General features: G+C 39.1%; 1 protein-coding gene across 2 annotated transcripts in view; it reads left to right on the top strand.

Annotated features, from left to right (window-relative positions):
• The window catches only part of LOC115218053 (peptidyl-glycine alpha-amidating monooxygenase B), a 105,531-nt gene that overhangs the window by 30,927 nt on the left and 48,858 nt on the right, over positions 1-25,746 (top strand). For both annotated transcript variants that reach the window (XM_029787814.2, XM_029787815.2), the window contains exons 6-10: positions 1,522-1,599; positions 10,667-10,718; positions 13,144-13,211; positions 17,628-17,708; positions 21,476-21,549. In XM_029787814.2, coding sequence (XP_029643674.1) covers positions 1,522-1,599; positions 10,667-10,718; positions 13,144-13,211; positions 17,628-17,708; positions 21,476-21,549 — 353 coding nt within the window. The remainder of the gene's footprint in view (positions 1-1,521; positions 1,600-10,666; positions 10,719-13,143; positions 13,212-17,627; positions 17,709-21,475; positions 21,550-25,746) is intronic.

Here is a 25,746-nt window from a genome sequence, read left to right as displayed (position 1 = left end):
GTGCTTTTTACGTGCCACCGGTACAGGGGCCAGAGGAGGCTGGCAAACGGCATTGATCGGTTGGTGCTTTTACGTGTCACCGACACGGACGCCAGTCAGGTGGCGCTGGCACCGGCCATGTACGGGCGGTGCTTTTTACGTGTCACCGAATTGATATCTTAACTACAATTTTCAATTGATTTTTATTTTGATGTACTTGACTCAATAGGTCTCCTCAAGAACAGTGAGTCACTCTACAATCCAAGGTTAGCACAGCAGGCCGTCCTGCGAGCCATGAACTCACTTCATTTGTCGGGTCTTCACTCATTATGAAAATGTTTCACACGTACATATGAACATTATTGTACAGCATTACATCGCTTCTGTTATCACGAATAGTATCAAAACATGTCCAAAGTTGTCACTCTTACTTGCCAAGGTTTGACTGAAATAATATTAATAATTGAGCTAATGTTTTCTTAATAGACAGATATTATAGCATGCAAATGTGGGTGTGTGTTCAGTGTAAGGCACTCTAGTATTCAGCTCACAAACTGCATGAGTTTAACCACAGCCCTGCCCTTTGGAGGTATGCTCATTGAGCAAATGATGAGCAGTTTGAGTAATGATGTTACCCTGTATCTTTATAGAAACCAGACGTAATGGCAACAACCAGTTAGTACAGGATAACAAAATTATGCTGAACTATACCAGGGCGATATTCAAGCATTCCAGAGCAAGGCATCAATGTCTAGCTAACACTGATGGTTCTTAGGTCTCAATATGATAAGTATCAGTGTTGCACTTATGTTTGTATTTTAGTGTGGGCTGCTGGTGCTGATCTGAGTTGCCTTGTAAAAGCTGTATTTGAGTTGGTAATTTATTGCTTGTTGGTTGTCCTTGCTTAGTGGGTCTGATACCCACTGCTGCTATATCTGATCTATCATAGCCAGATCACCACCATCATCGTTTAGCGTCCGCTTTCCATGCTAGCATGGGTTGGACGATTTGGCTGAGGTCTGGTGAACCAAACTCCAATCTGATCTGGCAGAGTTTCTACAGCTGGATGCCCTTTCTAACGCCAACCACTCCGAGAGTGTAGTGGGTGCTTTTTACGTACCACTGGCACAGGTGCCAGGGGAGGCTGGCAACAGCCACGATTGGTTGGTGCTTTTTACGTGCCAGTGGCATGGAGGCCAGTCGAGGCAGCGCTTGCAACGGCCACATTCGGATGGTTCTTTTTACATGCCGCCGGCACAGGTATCATAACTACAATTTCCATTTGATATTTATTTTCATGTTGATGTACTTGACTCAATAGGTCTCCTCAAGCACAGCATGTACCTATTTAATCCATGTGAAATGGTATAGTAAAGAATATTTTCTCATTTCTAAAAATTTATATTAATTCAATCATATAGATACATGATTTTGATTTAATCATATGGATACACTTATTATAATTTCATTATATAAATACACCAATGCTTTAAATTAATACTCAAATAAACTGGTCTGTTTCTGTTTTTCTTCTCTTTACAGATGTTGGTTTCCATATTGGTAAAGGATCAAATATTTCATCTTTGGTCATGCAAGTACATTACAAAAACAAATTTACAGGTGATGCAACTTTTCAGTTTTTTATCAGCTTATTATGGGATCTGTTTCTGGCCCTGTTATGTTTTGCTTTAATTACTTCCTGATAGAGCATAGAAAGTAAACACACAAGATTAATGATTGATGCATGTATTTATCTTCACAATGTTTTTCATTTCATGGGGTAAGAGAGAACTGGTTTGATTTCAGTTCATAGCTGTACCTGTTTCATGTCATTTCATATTGTTTTAGATATAATTGTTTTATAGTCTTACTAGCAGAAATACATGTCGTTGACTGGATTCAGAAAGAGTCTTCAAAAATTATACTCTGATTTATGAAAGTTAATGCTTCGATACTATTGAATGTCTTGTAGCGGAATATTGTCAGGTTTCGGCCCCAAAAGTTATAATATTTTACTAATGGGTCTGCTGATAGTCAGTCTCTTCTATTCTTTCTCTTTTCCTACGCTGAGATTGCTTAGGTAATTTTTTTTGGAGGCATTGTAGGGGGACTTAACTCATGTTAGCAAACTTGGAGATTTCACTGACGTAAAAATTGGTAAAAGTTATGGTTGAAAAGCTATTTTTACCGCTATCCTGGGGTGCCTCGGGAAAAATAAATTGACAAAAACACAGCAATGATCTTGACCAATGTCCTAAAATTGGAGGGACATGCATGCTAATTTGTGGGCGTGCATAAAGTACATTCACATACACACACATCCTACCTTTTATAGATATAGATGTTAATTAGTAACAGTAGAATTATGTGAGATCATAAAATTTCCGTGCTCATGCCTACTGGATTTTAATGGAATAGCTTGCCATTTACTACAAAAGGAAGATAAATGACCCTCTCCGCTGACATTTTTGAAGTGTGTAATATGTCTATAATTGATTATTGACTCCTTGAAATTATGGATTGCAACACTTCACTTTATTATTGTCTATAATTTAGATGTGAATGCTACATAACCTCACTTCTTATTCTACCTATATAAAAGAGGAAAAAAAACTTGGCTTTCGTAAGGATTCAATGGCACTAGACGTGCTAGGATTGAGCTGAAAATTTACACACCTATAGAAGGCTTGGTGTAGTTACGGCCAGAGTAGGTTTCAAGTCTCTATCTCGATAACAAAGGCCCGAAACAATACATTTTCTGCGAGTGAGTGGATGTCATACAGTATTGCCTTGAGTTGTGTTCAAGCAACATGTTGGATTCTACGCATGACTATGCGCATGTTTGCACGAATGCAATGGAAAAATGGGGCGAAAACATGTTCAATTTTTGAGTTTTTCGAAAAAAAAATATGAGCATATACGTAGAAAAATTTCCTGAATCGATTGGAGCAAGTCTGAATTCTCTAGCTTGAAAAATGCAAATTCTAGCAGTTTTGAGCGTGCCTTTTTAAAGAGTTCTCATAATGCAAAATTTTTACTTTTCAAAAATTCCAATTCTAAAGGGTCGAAAAGAAAACAAACCCGAGCAACGCCAGGCTATACTGCTAGTCTGCAATAAACCTGAAACTTGAAGTTCAGAATTTGTGAGAAAATTAGAGTGAAACCTGTTGAGTACCTTTGTCAGTGATCTGCTTTCAATGCCAACGTGTGACCATTTCATTTTATGTCATTAATATTCTTGAACATTATGCTAATTTTCTCACTGATATAAAAATAAGAAGACTCATGCCTACAAAACAAATCAATAGACAACATGCTACATATCAGAAATGCAGTGTATGGGCAGAATCATATGACCAGCGGACAAAAATGTCTGGAGATATATTTAACTATGGCCTTTTACAATGTGGTATCACTTCCAACTGAAGTCAGCCTTGCTTTCCATCCCCAAGGGATCTGTAGCGGTCAGTAGATATTTGATTAGGTAAACATTATTAATGAGGAAATGTCGAAGTCAGCAGTTGTGACGATAAGAGTTTGTTATTAAAACAGCAAGTTGTAAGATGTCAAAGATAGACAATATATTGAAGTTTAAGGGCGGGTTGATAAATCCAAAAATATGTGAAAGTTAGATGCGTTTGGGTTCTCTTCATTACATAGTTTGGCATATACGAATAGTTAGTAGTAATTTACAGATAGCGATAGAATGATGTTGTAAGAGAATAGAATTAGAGCTAGAGAGAACGGTAGGGTTTTGTCTCACAGTTGCTTTCTCAGCCAGACCTCGTAGAGTTGTCACCAGCTGGTGACTAACTGATTTTTGCTTGGGATGTGCTTGCTTATTTTAAGATCCAGAAGGATAGATATATATCATTGAGAACAATAGATTTAGTTGGTGGTCTTGTTATCTCTATTCTAGCCTTTAGTGAAGTAGAAGAGGTTAGAAAGGGTCAAGTGGTGAAGACATTATTTCGACCTAGCTAATGGCATCTGGGAAATATAAATCTGCTGTCAGAGAAAAACCATTGTTCTATCGTGGGAAAAGTTCTGTAGCAGTGTTGATTTAAATTTGGCTATGGTGGATCGAATCTGCTTCATGCATGCAAGATTCGCTACAGATCTATAAAATAAAATACCTGTTAAGGATTGAGGTCAGTTTTATTAACTTTAGCCTCTTATTCTCAAAAAGTCTTCATGTGAACGTGACCTGTGTGTTATTGTCGAGAGCGATTTGCGTTGGAAAAAACACATTGCTAAAATTGCCAAGAAGGCTGAGGGTGTCTTGGCATCACTCACCAACTCCTTTGTGAGCCACTCTCCAGCTATCTATCTGCGGCTTTATATAGCTATGGTAATACCTCACCTGGAATTTGCATCACCAGTCTGGAACCCCTATCTTGCCCAGGATATTAATTGTCTGGAAGCCGTTCAGCGACGTGCAACCAAAAGAATACTTTCCATCAGGCATTTGCCATATTCTGAACGCCCTACTTCCCTGAGCATGGACACATTGAAACTCCGACATCTGGCAGCTGACTTGGCAGACACCCATAAAATTATTAACCATCTTACAAACAATAACTCTGAGCACCTTTACAAACTCCACCTGTCTAACACCCGTGGACATATTTACAAAGTCAGAAAACAGCACAGCTCCCATGACTTTCAGAAACATTTTTTCACGCTGAGAGTTGCTGAAGCATGGAACAAACTGCCAGCATCAGTTGTTAGTTGTCAGAGCACTGCATCCTTCAAAACTTTCATGCTTCCTGAGATTCGCCAACACTACACCTGATTTTCTCCCCTCCATACACACGCAAACATGTATCTGACTCATACACTGTTCACTTTCCAGACATTTGTACTGCATATGCTCTATATGCACTTTTGACAAGTTGTGGTGCACCTGAGCACTGTATACAATAATTTCATTATTATTTATTATTAAAATGTGTAACCCTCTTCCAATGTTAGAAATCAATGTCATGTAACATGGATTATAAAACATTGATAATGAATTTGGCATCAAACATATATAGGTTTATCTTAGATACATCATCGTTTAACGTCCACTTTCCATGCTGGCATGGGTTGGGCGATTTGACTGAGGTCTGGCGAACCAGATGGCTGCACCAGACTCCAATCTGATCTGGCAGAGTTTCTACAGCTTGATGCCCTTCCTAACACCAACCACTCTGAGAGTGTAGTGGCTGCTTTCATGTGCCACCAGCACAATTGCTAGTAAGGCGACGCAGGAAACGATCATGCTCAAATTGTGTTTTTTAACGTGTCATTGGCACGGAGGCCAGCTTGTTGCTCTGGGAACGATCTCACTTGTATGGTACTCTTAGAGCTCCACTGGCATGGGTGCCAGTCATCGATTTTGATTTCGATTTTGATTCACTTGCCTCAACAAGTCTTCGCAAGCTAACAAATTGGAATATTTTATTAAGACCTTGAATAGTTAGTTCAATTACTTTGTAAATTGGAAAATTGTTATCTATCAATTTATAAAATTATTTTTATTAGTGAAAGAACATGTTTGGGTTTTACTGATTTCAAGTACTATTAGTGATAAAACATTTAGTTGTATGTTTAAGTTTACTTTTAAAAGTTTGAGGCTGAAAAAGTCAATTTTGAATTAGTGAGGTTGGAAACACTTCAACAGAAAGATTTAAAAGTGATATGTTTTTGCTAGCCACATGGCTTTAAGGCATCAGGGTATGAAAGCTCGTCAGTGGACATTAATAGCAAAATTAGGTTATGGCAACAAAGTCATGGTATGATCTCTAAAAGATTTAAATTGTCTTCCAACTGTTTGTGGAGAATGAGTAGATTAGATGTAGTAGTCTTTAGGACTTTGGCAATTTACTGCATATCTCATCTGATGAAGTTATGTAAAATCATCATCATCATTTGTCCGCTTTCCATGCTAGCATGGGTTGGATGATTTTGACTGAGGGCTGGCGAATAAGACGGCCGCACCAGGCTCCAATCTTGATCTGGCAGAGTTTCTACAGCTGGATGCCCTTCCTAACATCAACCACTCTGAGAGTGTAGTGGGTGGTTTTGACGTGCCACCGGCACGGGACCAGTCAGACGATACTGGCAACGACCTCGCTCAAATCTTTTTATACATGCCACCAGCACGGGTGCCAGTAAGGCGATGCTGGTAATGATCACGCTCGAATGGTGCACTTTTATGTGCCACCGATACGGAATCCAGTTGGCTGCTCTGTCAACGATCACATTTGTATGGTGCTCTTTGCACCCCGCTAGCACGGATGCCAGTCATCGAATTTGATTTTGTCATACTTATGTCATCTGAAGTATGGATGATGCTGGGAAGCTGTGAAGTGGTAACTATTTGGATTGTCTAGTCTACTCTATATCAGACCTGTTCATTCTTGTCTTGGTACATCTGCACTGCAATTATCAACTGACTGGAAGTATTAACAAATGATTGTGCTGCTGAAGAAAGATATGTTCTCTTTTACTTGTTTCAGTCATTTGACTGCAGCCATACTGGAGCACCACCTTTAGTTGAATAGATCGACCCCAGGACTTATAATAATAATGAAATTATTGTATACAGTGCTCAGGTGCATCACAACTTGTCAAAAGTGCGTATAAAGCATATGCAGTAATGTACAAATGTCTGGAAAGTGAACAGTGTATGAGTCAGATACATGCTTGCGTGTGTATGGAGGGGAGAAAATCAGGTGTAGTGTTGGTGAATCTCAGGAAGCACGGAAGTTTTGAAAGATGCAGTGCCCCGACAACTAACAACTGATGCTGGCAGTTTGTTCCATGCTTCAGCAACTCTCAGCGTGAAAAAATGTTTCTGAAAGACTTATTCTTTGTAAGTCTAGTACTTATTCTATTGGTCTATTTTTGCCAAACAGCTAAGTGACGGGTACGTAAACACACTAACATCGCTTGTCAAGTGATGGTGGGGTGGCAGACACAAACAACAAACACATACATACATATATATGTGTGTGTGTATACAACAGGCTTCTTTCAGTTTCCATCTATCAAATCCACTCACAAGGCTTTGGTCAGCCTGAGGCTATAGTAGAAGACACTTGCCCAATGTGCCACGCAGTGGAACTGAACTCGGAACCATGTTGTTGGGAAGCAAGCTTCTTACCACACAGCCACTCCTGTACCTATTGTAGATAATGTTGTGGATAATTTCTTAGGTTCATAACTTTCTAAGATGTTAGTCAAGATGTTGGTAATTGTCTTTGTAGCCAACCCTGCATAAACTCATGAAATTTCAGAAAGGTCTATTCAAAACAACCTGAACCTTTACATAGGACTCCTTAGAGAGTCTAGGAAGATGATTCAGTTTCAGGGGAGGCTTTGACTTATTTGAATCAATAGTGTTTTGTGAAATCAAAATCAAATTTGATGACTGGCATCCGTGCTAGCAGGGTGCAAAGAGCACCATACGAGGGTGATCATTGACAGAGCTAGTAGTAGTGTGATCGTTGCCAGAGCAGCCAACTCGCTCGGTGCTGGTGGCACATAAAAGGGCACCATTCGAGCGTGATCGTTACCAACGTTGCCTTACTGGCACCTATGCCGGTGGCATATGTAAAAAGATTCAAGTGAGGTCATTGCCAGTACCGCCCGACTGGCTCCTGTGCCGTGGCATGTAAAAGGGCACCATTCGAGCGTGATCGTTACCAACATCGCCTTATTGGCACTTGTACCAGTGGCATGTTTAAAAAGATTATGGTGGGGTCATTGCCACTACCACCTGACTGGCCCCCATGCCGGTGGCACGTAAAAAGCACCCACTACACTCTCGGAGTGGTTGACATTAGGAAGTGCATCCAGCTGTAGAAACTCTGCCAGATCAAGATTGGAGCCTGGTGCAGCCATCTGGTTCACCAGCCCTCAGAGTCAAATTGTCCAACCCATGCAAGCATGGAAAGCAGACGTTAAACGATGATGATGATAATGATGAGGGATGGCCACTGATGCTTGATGTCTCTCCTAATTGCAGCATGATCCACTTTTGTCTTCAGAGTTTGGACTGTTGCATTATACAGTATAAGAATAGTTATCCAATTCCATGGCATATGACATTTAGTATTTTGTGAACCAGCTGGTCACTATAACCAGATTACAATAGCTGCTCTTTAACTTTTCATGGAAGGAACAGATTCCTTTGGTCAGAAATTAACCTCTATATGAATAGCTATTGATCGAAATCAATCAAAATATCAATGGAAATGGTAGCTGTGATACCAGTGTCGGTGGCACGTAAAAAGAACCGTCCGAACATGGCCGTTGCCAGTGCCGCCCCGACTGGCCTCCGTGCCAGTGGCACGTAAAAAGCACCAACTGATCGTGGCCACTGCCAGCCTCGCCTGGCACCTAAATAGCACCCATTACACTCACGGAGTGGTTGGCATTAGGAAGGGCATCAAGCTGTAGAAACACTGCTAGATCAGACTGGAGCCTGGTGCAGCCTCTTGGCTTCCCACACCCCGGTCGAACCGTCCAACCCGTGCTAGCACGGAAAGCAGACATTAAACAATCATGATGATGATGATGACTGACAGTTCTTTCAGAGTTGAGGAAAGTGGCTTTTCTGAAAGATTTTCAAGTTCTTTGCATTCTGAGTTCAAATCCTACAGTGGCCTGCTTGGATGATAGACTTAATGTTAACTGGCTTAAGACCACCCCTGGCATCTTGAGTGCCTTCAGCAGCAGAGTCTATTTCACTGCATGTGTTCAGGCTAAGTCTCCAGTTTGGAGGGACCTTTCTCCTTTCCCCCAACCGATCTCAGAGGCTCTAAAATGTAATAGGCACTGCCTTGCCTTTTGTCTAAAAGTTAAAAGGGAGTATAGGGTTATAAGATTATTGGCTTGGGATTACTAGAAAGCACTATTAGCTCAGGATAAGTTTCATAGATATGGGTGCTGTCAGGCAGACAACTCCCAGATTTAGGGAGAGTAAGATTATTGTATTCCATACACTACTTTTGTTCAGTGAACCCAGTTCAATTCACTTGCCTGTATAATTATCAAGTGGGACTATCAAGTGTTAAATGAATGTGGCTATCAGCTAATTTCATTGTGGAAACCTCTTTATTGTGTCGGCTATAATGGCAAGAGACTAGTATAGAGGACTGGGGTAAAAGTGAACCTCTCATTAACTTCTTAAAAATCTTACTTAGTTCATCATCATCATCATCATCTTCATCGTTTAATGTCCGTTTTCCATGCTAGCATGGGTTGGATGGTTCGACCTGGGTCTGGGAAGCCAGGAGGCTGCACCAGGCTCCAGTCTGGTTTGGCAGTGTTTCTACAGCTGGATGCCCTTCCTAATGCCAACCACTCTGTGAGTGTAGTGGGTGCTTTTTACGTGCCACCGGCATAGGGGCCAGAGGAGGCTGGCAAATGGCACGATCGGTTGGTGCTTTTACGTGTCACTGACATGGGCGCCAGTCAGGCGGCGCTGTCAACTGCCACGTTCGGATGGTGCTTTTAACGTGTCACCGGCACGGATATCTTAACTACAATTTCTATTTGATTTTCATTTTGATGTTGGTGTTAACGTACTCGACTCAATAGGTCAGGTATGTTGTTATTGTCAGTCCCAATCAAATAGACATGGCCGTCCCATCTATTTTCTCTTTCTATTTTTTTAAGCCCTTGGGTAGCCAATACTACATTTTCTTTCTTTTTTTAAATGCAAGGGATTTATGTGAGGGACTACCATAGAAGAGGAAAACAAAAAAAAAAGGGAGGATCTGTATTATTAATGAAAGAGAGATGAGAGTGTCTAACAGAGTAGAAGAATGAGGTTTTACATTAATTGTGATGGAGTGTGAAAAAATGCCACACCCTAGCAGTTGAAGGAACCTGTGGAAGTGGTAGACCCAGGAAAACCTGGGTCGAGGTGGTGAAGCATGACCTTCGAACTTTAGGTCTCACTGAGGCAATGACTAGTGACCGAGACCTTTGGAAATATGCTGTGTGTGAGAAGATCCGGCAGGACAAGTGAGCCCATGACCTTTACTTGGGATATAGCCAGTCCACTTATGCATACCTTTCCTTCTTGGGACACAAAACTCTGCTTGCAAAGACAAGTGAAATCGAAATCGATCAAAAAATCAATGGAAATTGTAGCTGTGATACCAGTGCCGGTGGCACGTAAAATGATCCATCCGAACGTGGCCATTGCCAGTGCCGCCTCAACTGGCCTCCGTGCCGGTGGCATGTAAAAAGCACCCACTACACTCACAGAGTGGTTGGCGTTAGTAAGGGCATCCAGCTGTAGAAACACTGCCAGATCAGACTGGTGCAGCCTCCTGGCTTCCCAGACCGCGGTCGAACCGTCCAACCCATGCTAGCATGGAAAGCGGATGTTAAACGATGATGATGATGATGAAAGATGGCATATGTCAAGAGACTGTTGAAAACTGATTCTTTGGATTTGCATATGACACGTTTCTGTCTAACAACTGTCTGTTTCCTAATTACATTGATTTGATTACAATGAAACCTTAGGGAAACTAAGATTCCTTTCTTTTTTTCAGACAAAATGTGAAAATGATATTCCAGATGTGAAATGTTCGATATTTGACTGTCGTATTTATTGATAAAATAAAAATGCTCTTTTTAAAAATTTTTGCTTCCTTATTTTCTTATTTGTATATTACAGATGCACAGCCTGCAGATAATTCTGGATTATCTCTATATGTAACAAAGCATAAGTGAGTTTGAAATTCTAAAACATATTTCTCTATCTTATTTTCATTTTATAGGACAGACTCACTAAATCATACAACTGTACTTAATGTGAAGTACCAACAGCTTTATCTCCAACAACTAAGCTGTGAAGTGGCAATATGTCTTTTCTTTTGCCAGTAAACAAAAGTAAATCAACCAGATTGATGTGAGTTCTCTCCAAAACAGAATTTTATGTTTAAGACAGGATTTATCTTAATATGTTGGCTGAAAAAGAGAAAGAAATGGCTATTTTAGGTTCATAACTTCATAACCTAGGTTAGTGGACAGGAGGAATACTGGATGAGGTTAGCCCAGTTACTGTGCATTTTGGATTGGAACAGAATTATCTTTGTGCAAAGCAACATTCATCATCATTATCATCGTTTAACGTCCGTTTTCCATGCTAGCATAGGTTGGATGGTTCGACCGGGGTCTGGGAAGCCAGGAGGCTGCACCAGGCTCCAGTCTGATCTGGCAGAGTTTCTACAGCTGGATGCCCTTCCTAATGACAACCACTCTGAGAGTGTAGTGGGTGCTTTTTACGTGCCCAGATGAGGCTGGCAAATGGCCACAATCGGTTGGTGCTTTTTACGTGTCACCGACACGGATGCCAGTCAGGCAGCACTGGCAACTGCCACGTTCGGATGGTGCTTTTAACGTGTCACCGGCACGGATATCTTAACTACAATTTCCATTTGATTTTCATTTTGATGTTGGTGTTAACGTACTTGACTCAATAGGTCTCCTCAAGAACAGCAGGTCACTCTACGATCCAAGGTTAGCACAGCAGGCCGTCCTGCAAGCCATGGACTCCATTTGTCAGGTCTTCGAAGTCACAGCATATCTCCAGAGGTCTCGGTCTTTCGTTATAGCCTCTGTGAGGCTCAATGTATGAAGGTCATGCTTGACCACCTTGTCCCATGTCTTCCTGGGTCTACCTCTACCCCGGATTCCTTCAACAGGTTGGGAGTGGCACTTTACACATCTCTCCTCATCCATCCATAGTACATGACCATACCAACGCAAACGTCTCTCCTGCACGCTGCATCCGATGCTTCTTATGCCCAATTATTTGGCAGTATATATTTTGTGTACCTGCTAATTCAAATTGCTTACCTTTTCTTTACAACAAATAAACTGTTATGTATTTGGATCTTTAGTCATTATTGCTTAAGAGGTGTACCTTTTTTTCCCTTCCTAAACTCCTCACCATACTCAAACATATTCCTGAGGACTGCCTCACTAAAGAATATAAATTTGGTCCCTGACAAAGGCTTGACTACAGAACACTTTTCTGCACTCTTTTTTATGGCTTAGTTAGAGGTGGAAGGGCTATTTTTACAACCCTTTTTCAGTGCTTTTATGACTGGAGGGGAAAAAGTTATCCACAGAGTGGTGGTTGAGCCTAAATGCTTGATAACAAAGTGGATTTTACTAAAGGGACCAAGGGGATAAATGATTATATTAAACCAATTGACAGATTATCACTCTTGTCTGTTTTCTTGAAATAGCAATCTTCAATCATCATTATGTTGTCTGTATCTAGTTATTCAATCCATTTTTCCAGCCTAAGAAAAAAGACGCTTATTAACAGTTTATATTAAGAAACAATTGTTCATGAACATGAAACTATTTTGTTGTTATTGATAGTTAAGTGCTGGATATCTTCTAATTTGTCATTAAACGAATATGGTAGTTGATGGCTTCACCTGATGTTTGACATTATACTGTACTTCAAACATAAACACACTTGTAAGCTGACACTAGTTCTTGGTAGCTGTATAACTTTCAATTTCATATGAAGACTACTTAGTCATATGTTGTTTTAAGTTGAAAGTTTTACAGCTACCTAATTTAATATAAAGACTAGTTAAGAGAATACTCTCCATCAGGCATTTGCCATATTCTGAACGCCTTACTTCCCCGGGCATGGATACATTGAAACTCCGACGTCTGGCAGCTGACTTGGCAGACACCCATAAAATTATTAACCATCCTACAAACAATAATTCTGAGCACCTTATCAAACTCCACCTGTCTAACACCTGTGGACATGTTTACTAAGTCAGAAAACAGCACAGCTCCTATGACTTTCGGAAACATTTTTTCATGCTAAGAGTTGCTGAAATATGGAACAAACTGCCAGCATCAGTTGTTAGTTGTCGGAGCACTGCATCCTTCAAAACTTCCATGCTTCCTGAGATTCGCCAACACTACACCTGATTTTCTTCCCTCCATACACACGTAAGCATGTATCTGACTCATACACTGTTCGCTTTCCAGATATTTGTACATTACTGCATATTCTTTATACGCACTTTTGACAAGTTGTTGTGCACCTGAGCACTGTATACAATAATTTCATTATTATTTTATTTTAATTACATGTTTTTTTTTTCGTATTTTCAGACAGAAGTATGCTGCAGGAATCTTTATTTTAGATTCTGATGATGGTTTTATTCCCAAATCTACTCCGCGTAAGGTTAAATTATATATTACAGCATTGTTTATCACATGCGAACAGCCTTTCTACTCTACATATTGTTGAGATAGTTTCTTCTAGAACAAACATTTATACGTATTTTCTGTCTAGAATGTAGCAGGTTTTATGAAAGAGCAGTTGAAATTTTCCTTCTTTATGAGGATAATAAAAAACAGCTGTTGTATGTAGCTTCAAACCAGGTGTTGCCTAATCCGGCATATATATATATATATATATATATATATATATATTTAAGATATTATAAGAAACAAGTGTACTGTTCAAAAATCTAATGTTCAAACTTTCTATATTTTAATCAGATCAGATAATTCTATATTCTTGAGGATTATTATTGTGATTAGTACCATATTTCTATTACTGTTAAGACAAAGTTGAGGGATGACAGAATTGAGGGGAGTTTTGGATAAAATGGTTTGACATATTTAATTATGGTTCTTTATGTTCATAATTCAAATCTCATCAGAGTCCATCCTTTATAACTACATATCCTTGAAATCATTATTGTAATATTAAGGGCAGTCGAACGCTTTAGAAAAGTCTACAAACACCATTGCAAGATCGTGATTAAATGCTTTTGATTCTTCAGTGAGTCTGCGTAGGCATAGTATTTGGCTCAACGTTGAGCGCCCATATCTGAATCCATTTTGATTCTTTCGGAGCAAAGGTTCAACAAAAGGGACGAGACTGCCAATGTTGGTGTGTTTATGTCCCTGGAAAACAAGACAAGTAGAATAAGTACTGGGATCAATGCATTCGACTAAAATTCTTCAAGGAAGTGCCCCAGCATGGCCACAGTTTAATGTCTGAAACAAGTAAAAGGTGAAAGATATGTATGTGTGTTTATAAAAACTAATATTTCTTATGTCAAGTCTCTTTATGTCCCTTAAACTAGCAATTTCATCATCATCATCATCGTTTAACCTCCATTTTCCATGCTAGCATGGGTTGAACAGTTCAACCAGGGTCTGGGAAGCCAGGAGGCTGCACCAGGCTCCAGTCTGATCTGGCAGTGTTTCTACAGCTGGATGCCCTTCCTAACGCCAACCACTCCGTGAGTGTATTGGGTGCTTTTTACGTGCCACCGGCAAAGGGGCCAGAAGAGGCTGGCAACGGCCATGATTGGTTGGTGCTTTTTATGTGCTACCGGCACAGGTGCCAGGGGATTGGCAAATAGAAATCAACAGAATAAGTACTTGTCTGAAATATGTACTGAGGGTTGATATGATTAAAAGTTTTATAGGTAGTGTTCCAGCATGGCCACAGGCCAATGGCTGAAACCAGGAAAAAATAAAAGAATAAACAGTTGAAGAAATGGGTAGAGATTCTGGTGCTAAATGTGAAAAATTCCAAAATTATTTTATTACACTAGTGTGTAAGCTGAATGTTTAATGTAAATTTACGGAAGATTAAAAATAGATTATATTAAGTTTTAAAAAATCTTTTTTTTTTCTGTAATGCCAGAGTTTGGGAATGTCTGTAATGTTGCTTAGTCCCAGGTGATCCGTGATCAAGTTGGTCGGCTATTGCATTTAGCAGATCGAACAACTATGTAAAGGCTTTGTCTTTATCATATGTTTTTATGGGACAGGATTGAGGGGAGAGTTATAGTGCTACTAAGAACAATGACACATGCAAACGCATGGGCATATAAGGATACACATCATGAAAGAACTGAATGGACTGAGCAGAGCAAGAGCACACATAAGGATGGAAAGTGTCACTGAAGAGATCACAGATGTGTAATGAAAGATTTCTGGACAATAGACATGAGCTAAAATAAAAACAGTAATAAACAAGTGGAGAACAAATATAGAGTGCGTGTGTTTATTTGGCATAAAAACATTTTTTTTTTTAATTACCATCATGAAATATAACAATATACACTATTTTGGTTTCTTTTCTCTTTTCCTTTCTTTTTACTTTTCTTATCTTGTGCTGGCATAGATGGAATGAAATTTTGTGCATTTTTATTTTTGCAAAATGATACAATTTCTATTGCTGTCGAATCTGAAGAGATTTTTGATTGAGTCTACCTATCATTTATGCATGTACATATAAAATAGTTTGATTCAGCTCCACAATACTTAGAGTTTCATGGATCTAGAATATATACTCACCATCAGATGTGCATGCATGTAATGCACATAGATATGGCAGAGTGGTTAAGAAGTTTGTTTTGTAACTATGCAGTTTCTAATTCAATCCCACTGCACGTTGCCTTGGGCAAGTGTCTTCTACTATAGCTTTGGGTTGTCCAAAGCCTTATGTATGTTTTAACCATTACATTTTTGCATCTACTCTCAGCTAGGTTAATGTCTGTAGCAAAATTTGAACTTGTGGTCTTGTCTGTAATTCAGAAATACAGAAGGGGAAAGAAAAACAAACAAAAAAAACAATCTAGAGATAGAGGAGACGAGTGGTAGTTATGATGGCAAAGAAATCAGTTAATATTACAGTAATAAAACAAAATGTGTGGCAACATTAGGGAAGTTTGGGAATGTAAGCCAATAGTGAAAAGAGAAGGAGGAAATGGCCAGATGCAATGTAGAAGGAAGAGGAAATGTTTAGATATTAAGAAGGTAATAGGTCAATTGGTCTAAGTAACAAAATATTAAAAACAGAGGCATGCCACAGATAGGAAAGGTTAGAAGTATCTGTACATATATGTAAACAAATACATATACAGATTATATTTTTTCATACAATCTTTTAGTGTCTATGAAGAGAGTGTATAATAGGTAGTTATTTTCAATTGTGTGCTTAATTCAGTGTAAATTAAACACACACATGCAAACACAGAGTGTTGGATGTTGTAAGATTTACTCTAAAGTACAAAATAGAAACACTGCTTAATTTATCGGTAATTTATACAGATATATAAATACACATATACAAACAAATATGCATTAAGACATGTACATGTAATATAGGAGTTGAGTGAAAAAGGAGAAAAACAATGTACAGCTGAGGAAGTGGAAAGTTCTGGCTGGTCAACTCATCATCATCATCATAATTTAATGCCTCATTGCTGGCATGAGTTGGATAGTTTGACAGAATCCAATGACCTGGAGGACTGTTGATCTCCTATGTCTGTTTTGATATGGTTTCTGTGGCTGGATACCCTTTCTAATGCAAGGGTATCTAGCCATACAAAGTATGTTGGGTGTTTTTTTCATGACACTGACATTAGTGAGGTTGCCAAGTAACTTGCAAGACAATGAAAAGATACTTGACTGAGTAGGGTTGTAGTAAAGACACTCACTAAAGAGAACAAAAATAGAATTATTTTAATTATGTGACTGTCTTCAAGTAGGCTTTTGTGTTTGGAAATAAAGCTATTCATTTCATGAGTTAAATTTCTAATCCTTGCCTTCAGCCATTTTCATTTCACTTGTACTACCAATTTCAGCATTAAAAGCACGAATGTCTTGCAGTCTTATTTCTATTCTCTTATAAATCCAAAACATTGTCCTCCTGCAAAGAATCATTGATTTTAGGAAGGTGTATTAGTGAAATAGAACAAATTTCTCAAATGGTATCAGTGTAGCCATGGTAATGCTATTCATCTTTATCATCTGTCTTTTGAGGGTTTTATCCATCATCATCATCATCATTTAACGTCCGCTTTCCATGCTAGCATGGGTTGGACGATTTTGACTGAGGGCTGGCGAGCCAGATGGCTGCACCAGGCTCCAATCTTGATCTGGCAGAGTTTCAACAGCTGGATGCCCTTCCTAACGCCAACCACTCCGAGAGTGTAGTGGGTGCTTTTTACGTGTCACCGGCATGGGGGCCAGTCAGGCAGCACTGGCAACAACCTCACTCGAATCTTTTTACACGTGTCAGTGAAGCGACGTTGGTAACGAGCATGCTCGAATGGTGCCCTTTTACATGTCACGGGTACAGAAGCCAGTTGGCTGTTCTGGCAACAATCACACTCGGATGGTGCTCTTGACACTCTACTAGCACAGGCATAAGTGCCAGTAAGGTGACGCTGGTAATGATCATACTCGAATAGCTGCTCTGTCAACGATCACACTTGTATGGTGCTCATATTCAATAAATCCATATTTTATAAATCCTTAATATTTTACTAATCCAGATCAGTGGATGGCAGAATTGGTAGAGCAATGAACTAAATGTGCTTAGTATTTATCGATATATCCTTTTACATTGAGGGTCAATATTATATCCTTCTTTCCAAATTTGTGACTTTGTGCCCTTGTCAGATATCAATATTGTTATTTTAATATTCCTTCAGACAGTACCAAATAAGTATTGAGAATCAATTAATTATAATCATTGAATTAATCAACGATAGTTAGTGAACACAAACTGTAATTACTATACTTTAGTTATTCTATTAACTCAACTCATTTGTTCTTTGCAGTAAGCAACATTGATGTCAGCTGCAAATTTCCAAGGAGAGTCATTTATCCATTTGCATTTCGGACCCATGCACACAATCTTGGCAAGTAGACATTTTACAGTCTTTTCTTATTAAAGCAAACAAAATGAAATAAAGAGTTTGTAAGGGTTTTTATTCAGATATTTCAGTAAAAGAATAAATGTTTTGTGAATTCTTCAGTAGTGTTTCTTTACCATTTTACTATATTTCTCTCCTCTTTCAGATCATCATCCAGATTCCACCTGTCGCACACATACACATACAATAAGAAAAAATATTCTCATTCACAACTAAATTTGTTGCATTACATTAACAGCTTTATATTTATTTCACATTAACACCATCGTAATCAGAATCATTCAAATCCCCTTCCCCACTAGGATCCTGCATTTTCCCTCAGGAAGGAAATTGAGATTATTAAGGAATTGTAGTTGTAGATGAATGGGTTACTGTCTTTAAATCTTCAACAAATTTAGTTTGTCTAGATAAAAATCTAGATGTTTCCATTAATCATTTTACCCTTCCATATGTAAGCTATTCAACTGATTTTGAGAGAAAGCAAAACTTTGAAAAGTTTTAGGGAAATGGTTTAATTTGTTGCAATAAATATTGTGTTTTGTAAGATTGCATTAAGAGTTTTTACATAAAATCATGATGGCAGGTTTTAATTGAAATATTGAAAACTTTAAAACTTATGATTTTGTATAATTAGACTAATGGCAGTCTAATAGACTAATAGGTTGGTTGGTTTGAAAAGGTTCAACTCTTTTCTAACCATATTTCTATTGAAATGTTCTGTGTCTCAGTTAATTATGAAATAATCAAGAATTATGAAGGTTTTAATAAAAATACTGGATATTTTTAATGTAAATGACATAGGCGCAGGAGTGGCTGTGTGGTAAGTGGCTTGCTTACCGACCATATGGTTCCGGGTTCAGTCCCACTGTGTGGCACCTTGGGCAAGTGTCTTCTACTATAGCCTTGAGCCGACCAAAGCCTTGTGAGTGGATTTGGTAGATGGAAACTGAAAGAAACCCGTTGTATATATGTATATGTATATATAGGTGTGTGTTTGTCCCCTCAACATCACTTGACAACCGATGCTGGTGTGTTTATGTCCCTGTAACTTAGCGGTTTGGCAAATAGAATAAGTATTAGGCTTACAAAGAATAAGTCCTGGGGTCGATTTGCTCGACTAAAGGCAGTGCTCTAGCATGGCCGCAGTCAAATGGCTGAAACAAGTGAAAGAGTTTTAAAACTGGTGGATTTGGACATTGTAGCAAAGACTAGTTTTAAGCTTAAAATTTCAGTAATGTTAAACTGCGAAAAGATGAATTTCTCTGAATCTCTTAAAATGAAAACTTCTTTTGAAGATGGATTACAAATGAACCAAACACAATAGTAATTTAATATTCAATAACTCTTTTTTTTGGTTTTTAATAAGACATGAGTGCAGGTATAGGTGTTATTAAGCAGTTCATTTCACAACTATGTGGTTATGGGTTCAATCTGATTGCGTGAGCTGGCAGAAATGTTAGCACGCCGGGTGAAATGCGTAGCCGTATTTCGTCTGCCGTTACGTTCTGAGTTCAAATTCCACCAAGGTTGGCTTTGCCTTTCATCCTTTCGAGGTCGATAAATTAAGTACCAGTTACACACTGGGGTCGATATAATCGACTAAATCCATTTGTCTGTCCTTGTTTGTTCCCTCTGTGTTTAGCTCCTTGTGGGTAGTAAAGAAATATACTTTATCCTTGGATTAACCAAAACCTTGCAAGTGAAATTTGATAATTGGCAACTAAATAAAAGAAGCACACGCACACACACATGTTCATGTGTGTGTGTGTGTGTGTATAGGTATTGGTGAGGGTGACAAAATTGGTGCATCAAACAAATCTCTTGTTGTTTTGTCCATACAAGTTATGTCCTTTATGGCACAGTTAGCTTTGTTTTTTTAGTACATCATCATCATCGTTTAACGTCCGCTTTCCATGCTAGCATGGGTTGGACGATTTTGACTGAGGGCTGGAGAACCAGATGGCCACATCAGGCTCCAATCTTGATCTGGCAGAGTTTCTACAGCTGGATGCCCTTCCTAACGCCAACCACTCCGAGAGTGTAGTGGGTGGTTTTTACGTGCCAGCAGCATGGGGGCCAGTCAGACGATACTGGCAATGATCTCGCTCGAATCTTTTTACACATGCCACCAGCACAGGTGCCAGTAAGGCGACGTTGGTAACGATCATGCTCGAATGGTGCCCTTTTACATGCCACCGGCATGGAAGCCAGTTGGCTGCTCTGGAAATGATCATGCTCGGATGGTGCTCTTGGCACCCTACTAGCACGGGCACAAGTGCCAGTAAGGCGACGCTGGTAACGATCACACTCGAATGGCGCCCTTTTATGTGCCACCGGCACGGAAGCCGGTTAGCCGCTCTGTCAACGATCACACTCGTATGGTTAGAGACAAAGCAACTAAAACCTTTTAAGACAACTGTTCCAGCGTGGTTGCAGTTCATGGACTGAAGCCAGTAAAAGTATATTAAATCAATAATATTGATGCTTGTCTGTCCTTTTAACCTCTTGATATCAACCAATCTGATACTGCCTTTAGTTTTGTGTTTCAATCTTCCAATTTTACATTGGTCGAAATTACAATCTTTCCTCAGAATTTCTGTTTGATTTGTGTTCTAAGCATCAGCTTAGCCCTTTTTTTACTCTAACTGTGCTAAAATATTCTGCCTTTATTCCATCATCAGCCTTGAGGCAACCTCCTCCTCCCTATTGCTGTGCAAGCACTCACCTTCTCAGTTAAATTACAACTTGGCTTTCTTGTGCCATGTAGGAACATGTTTACTAACTTTGAAGATCCAACCAAGATGTTTTTGCAAGCAACACTTCTGCAAATAAAGCTGCAAACTTTGTTGCCAATTTCTTCCCAATCTGACACTGGGCATGTACAAACATTTCCAAGCAGTTCTATATTTAAGAGATGAATTATGTACATTATTTACATTCGACAGATATTTGTCCTCATCTTGTTTGTTGTTAACACAACGTTTAATGTTGTTGAACACAACATTTAACGTTGACAAACATCGCAAAGCTGTGACACAAGGAGATATTGATAAATCGGGTATAGCTGATCATGTAAGGGAAAATGGAAACCACCTCCCCCTGTGGGATGAAGTGAAAATAATAGACAGAGAACACCACTGGAAAATGCGAAAACTGAAAGAAGCAGCGCATATGCTAGGACACAACAACCTCCTAAGCAGACCGAGTGCAGATAAAATAACTTTGTGATTATCAATGGAATCCAGGGGTAGTCTCGGGTAGGTTAGTATCAAAAGTGTTAATAATGACAATTATTTTACTAAATTTGTCATTATTCTCCAAATCAATTAAAATAAAGGCAGCGTATCTCATTAGAAATACCATCTGTCTAACACCCGTGTACATGTTTACAAAGTCAGAAAACAGCACAGCTCCCATGACTTTCGGAAACATGTTTTCACACTAAGAGTTGCTGAAGCATGGAACAAACTGCCGGCATCAGTTGGTAGTTGTCGGACCACTGCATCCTTCAAAACTTCCATGATTCCTGAGATTTGCCAACACTACACCTGATTTTCTCCCCTCCATACACACGCAAGAATGTATCTGACTCATACACTGTTCCCTTTCCAGACATTTGTACATTACTGCATATTCTTTATACGCACTTTTGACAAGTTGTGATGCACCTGAGCACTATATACAATAATTTCATTATTATTATTATAATGAAAGGGTTCATAGTAAAATTGACATCTTTTTCACTGTTTCAGCAAGAGTGGTAAGTGCTTATAAGTTCAATGGCAGCTGGACATTGATCGGGAAAAGTAATCCACATTGGCCTCAAGTAAGTCTAATTCTTCTTTTAACTCTTTCATTATTACCAAGGAAAAGTGTTTTTATAGAAACCTCAAAATAACTTCTGAATTCATGTTTATATTTGATATGCATGTGTTGGTAATGGGACGAAATGCTTGCTATCAATGCTGTAAAATGGTTCAAGATAGGAAAGATATTCATTCATAAAATATAAACCTTCTTCTGCAGCCCCTCCCCTCCTAAAACATGACATTCACCTCCACTGATTGTTAATTTGGTGTGTGTATGCGTGTTTATTAGATGACAAAAGTGATGCAGTACTGGAAAATATCCTTCTGACCCCGTTGCCATCATTGAAAAAAAAAAAATATATATATATATATATATATATATATATAATTAATATAAGCAACAAGGATATCCAAGGTAGTGTAGTACAATCATTTCATGCTACTTCATTTTATTAAACAATGTAAGTTTTACATCAATTTTAAAATGTAGAGCAATCTTCGGCCACATAGAATTTTAAAAATTAAATAGACAATGCACATTTTTATTCTATATGTGGCTGGAGATTGCTCTACATTTTAAAATTGATGTAATACTTACATTGTTTAATAAAATGAAGTAGCATGAAACGATTGTACTACACTACCTTGGATATCCTTGTTGCTTATTTTGATTATAATCACCCCATTTGATTTATATGGATAATACCATACCAAATTCTGGTGCCTTTAACTTAAGTACCATATTCATCTGAATCTATATATATATATCATCATCATCATCATCATCGTTTGTTTTTCATGCTAGCACGGGTTGGACGGTTCAACCGGGGTCTGGAAATCCAGGAGGCTACACCAGGCTCCAGTCAGTGTTTCTACAGCTGGATGCCCTTCCTAATGCCAATCACTCTGAGAGTGTAATGGGTGCTTGCTATGTGCCAGGGGAGGCTGGCAATGCTCACAATCGATTGGTGCTTTTTACGTGCCACCAGCACGGAAGCCAGTCAAGGCGACGCTGGCATCGGCCACGTTCAGATGGTGCTTTTTACGTGTCACCGGCACAGGTATCACAACTGCAATTTCCATTTGATTTTTTGATGTTGATGTACTTGACTCAATAAGTCTCCTCAAGCACAGCAGGCCGCCCTGTGATCCAAGGTACTTTGGATGGGCTGGGGCTTCTATGTGAAGCTCGTGCAGGAACAGCCATGAACTCACGTTATTTGTCGGGTTTTTGCAGTCACAGCATATCTCCAGAGGTCTCGGTCTTTTGTCATTGCCTCTGTGAGGCCCAACATTCAAAGGTCATGCTTGACCACCTCATCCCATGTCTTTCTGGGTCTACCTCTACCCCGGATTCCTTCAACGGTTTGGGACTGGCACTTCTTCACACATCTCTCCTCATCCATCCATGTATATATAATATACATTTACACAGACACACAAATATATATGACGGACTCTCTCCTGTTGAAGATGATGTACGAGTGTTCAGCTTTTGCCAAATGACCTGCATAAATGTGAGGTGAAGTGTTTTGCACAAGAACACAATGCATCACCCAGTCTAGGAACTTGGCTGGTAGGTTAACAAGGCTACTGTTGGTTTCATGTTGAGAGAAACCTCTCACCAATTATCAAGCCTGCTATATGGAATGTTGGTACTTGTCTCCATATTAGATGAGAATACATGAAACTACTTCAGAGTGTACTAGATTTTGGGATAAATAAACATACAGATCATGGGAGATAACTTATAAGAAAATCCTAATTGTTACCACTGTAACACTAACTATCATAACACCAACAGTGAACATTTTAAACATTAGGAAGGAAATCTCCCCCTGCATGCACAAGCAACAATTCATACTCCAAATTTCAAGCCTGACTCCTATTCACCTACCACTCTGCCATCCCTCCACTTTGATAAGTTGTTTTCTCTGAACATCAATTATATGCATTATAACAACATTATGCATAAAGGACATATGCCCTCATAAACTTATATTGCAGTCCCTCATTACACAGATATATGTGTATTGTACTTAGTTATGGTGCCACATGATTCACAGAATACATACATACATACACAAACTTGTGAATCTACAACCCCATGGACCAAGTTTGGCATAAAAAATATATATATATTACAGATATGTACTTGCATAGCAAGTGACCTGATCTGAGATTGTGTGCTGGAACGAAAACGGATCTTTAACTTTTTGACCGGCAGATTTAAAAAACAATTTTTTGCAACTAAACCCTTTCAAACTTCGTATACAGGTAGAATGTATCATATAAAACTTCTTTTACTCTTAGCGTTTTTGAGAAAAGTTTATATTTATGAAGTTATTTCGTGTTAAAGTTGTATTTTGGTAATTTCAACCAATCAATGACGTGTATTCAGCTGAATAAAATTACTGCTGTTGTTTGTCAACAACAGCAGTAATTTTATTCAATTTTATTGTCACTGTAATTTACGACATATTTCATCTCAGTTATGTTCGTATGAATAAATGAGTGTATCTGAAGCCTGTTTACTTCATGGCACCATCATAATCGTTTGTGCATTTCTACAGCTTTTAGTTTTTGTTTTCCTGTTTTTCAGCTACTATTTGTGGAAAGACTTTTTTGCCACTCCTACCCCTCCACTCCTACCTTCATTTTTCATTTTTTTCCGTAACTCTAACCCTAAAACACCAACCCTAACCCTAAAACTTCAATCCTAACCATAAAACCCTAATCCTAACCCTAAAACCTAAAAGCTAAAACCAGTGCAAATGCACAAACGATATCATAAATAACAGTGACAAATGAAATATACACCATCAGAAGTTGTTGTTGACAAACAATGGCAGTAATTTTATTCAGCTGAATACACGTCATTGATTGGTTGAAATTACCGAAATGTGACAACTTTAACACGAAATAACTTCGTAAATATAAACTTTTCTCAAAACCGCTAAGAGTAAAAGATGTTTCATATGACACATTCTACCAGTGTCCAAAGTGTGAAAGTGTTTAGTTACAAAAAATTAATTTCTCGATCTGCTGTTCAAAGGGAAAAGATCCATGAAAGCAATTGCAGCGTGGAAGGTGTTTATAAGCCATTAAAGAAACACAAAAAAACCGTTAGATTTGCTTGAACATTTAAATTTAATTTGCCAAAATATTTCCATTGTTTTGAGACCGCAGCCATTTCACTGACAAAATTCCATGCTGCATCTGAGAAAGTAACAGTTAGTTCATGATATATATGTACGTATGTATGTACGTACATACATACGTATCATCATCATCATCGTTTAATGTACGCTTTCCATGCTAGCATGGATTGGATGGTTTGACTGAGGGCTGGTGAACCAGATGGCTGCACCAGGCTCCAGTCTTGATCTGGCAGAGTTTCTACAGCTGGATACCCTTCCTAACGCCAACCACTCCGAGAGTGTAGTGGGTGCTTTTACGTGCCACTGGCACGGGGGCCAGTCAGGCGGTACTGGCAATGACCTCGCTCGAATCTTTTTACACATGCCACCGGCACAGGTGCCAGTAAGGCGATGCTGGTAACGATCACGCTCAAGTGGTGCTCTTGGCACCCTACTAGCACGGGCACAAGTGCCGGTAAGGCGACGCTGGTAACGATCACACTCAAATGGTACCTTTTATGTGCCACAGGCATGGAAGCCAGTTAGCCGTTCTGTCAATGAACACGCTCGTATGGAGCTCTTTGCACCCTGCTAGCACGGTTATGTATATATACATATTGTATAAAGGACCATGAGTAAGGCCAAAACAATGCAAGGTAAAGGTAAAAGCAAGGCAAATCCCAAGAAAACAAATATATGAATTAATGTAGGCTTACCTTGCATTCAATATTTCAGGGTTATGACCCCATCCTTAAGAAATTAACGAATGTTGCAGATGTGTGTGTGTGTGGAGTGGACATGCACAGAAAGTATTTGCTATAGCTACCAGCTAGCCTCTTGTAACTCTCTTCTGCTGTTGATGGTTGGTTTCCTTTGGTGAATGAGGATGGCCTCGGAGATTCTAAGGTTGCCCCTGTTGCGTTGTGTTGCCCTGATGTGCAATGTGAATTCTTGGGTCTGGCATTTCTACAGATGTTTCTTCACAGAGGTGTCAGCCTGCATATGTTCTGTTATGCATGCATGCAGTTTTCTTGTACTTCCTATGTGGAACGTGCCACATTTGCCACAGATGAT

Source organism: Octopus sinensis, linkage group LG12 (assembly GCF_006345805.1).
Source record: "Octopus sinensis linkage group LG12, ASM634580v1, whole genome shotgun sequence".
Lineage (NCBI taxonomy): Eukaryota > Metazoa > Mollusca > Cephalopoda > Octopoda > Octopodidae > Octopus > Octopus sinensis.
The sequence above is the reverse complement of the archived record's forward strand: the minus strand, read 5'-3'. Positions and strand labels throughout refer to the sequence as shown.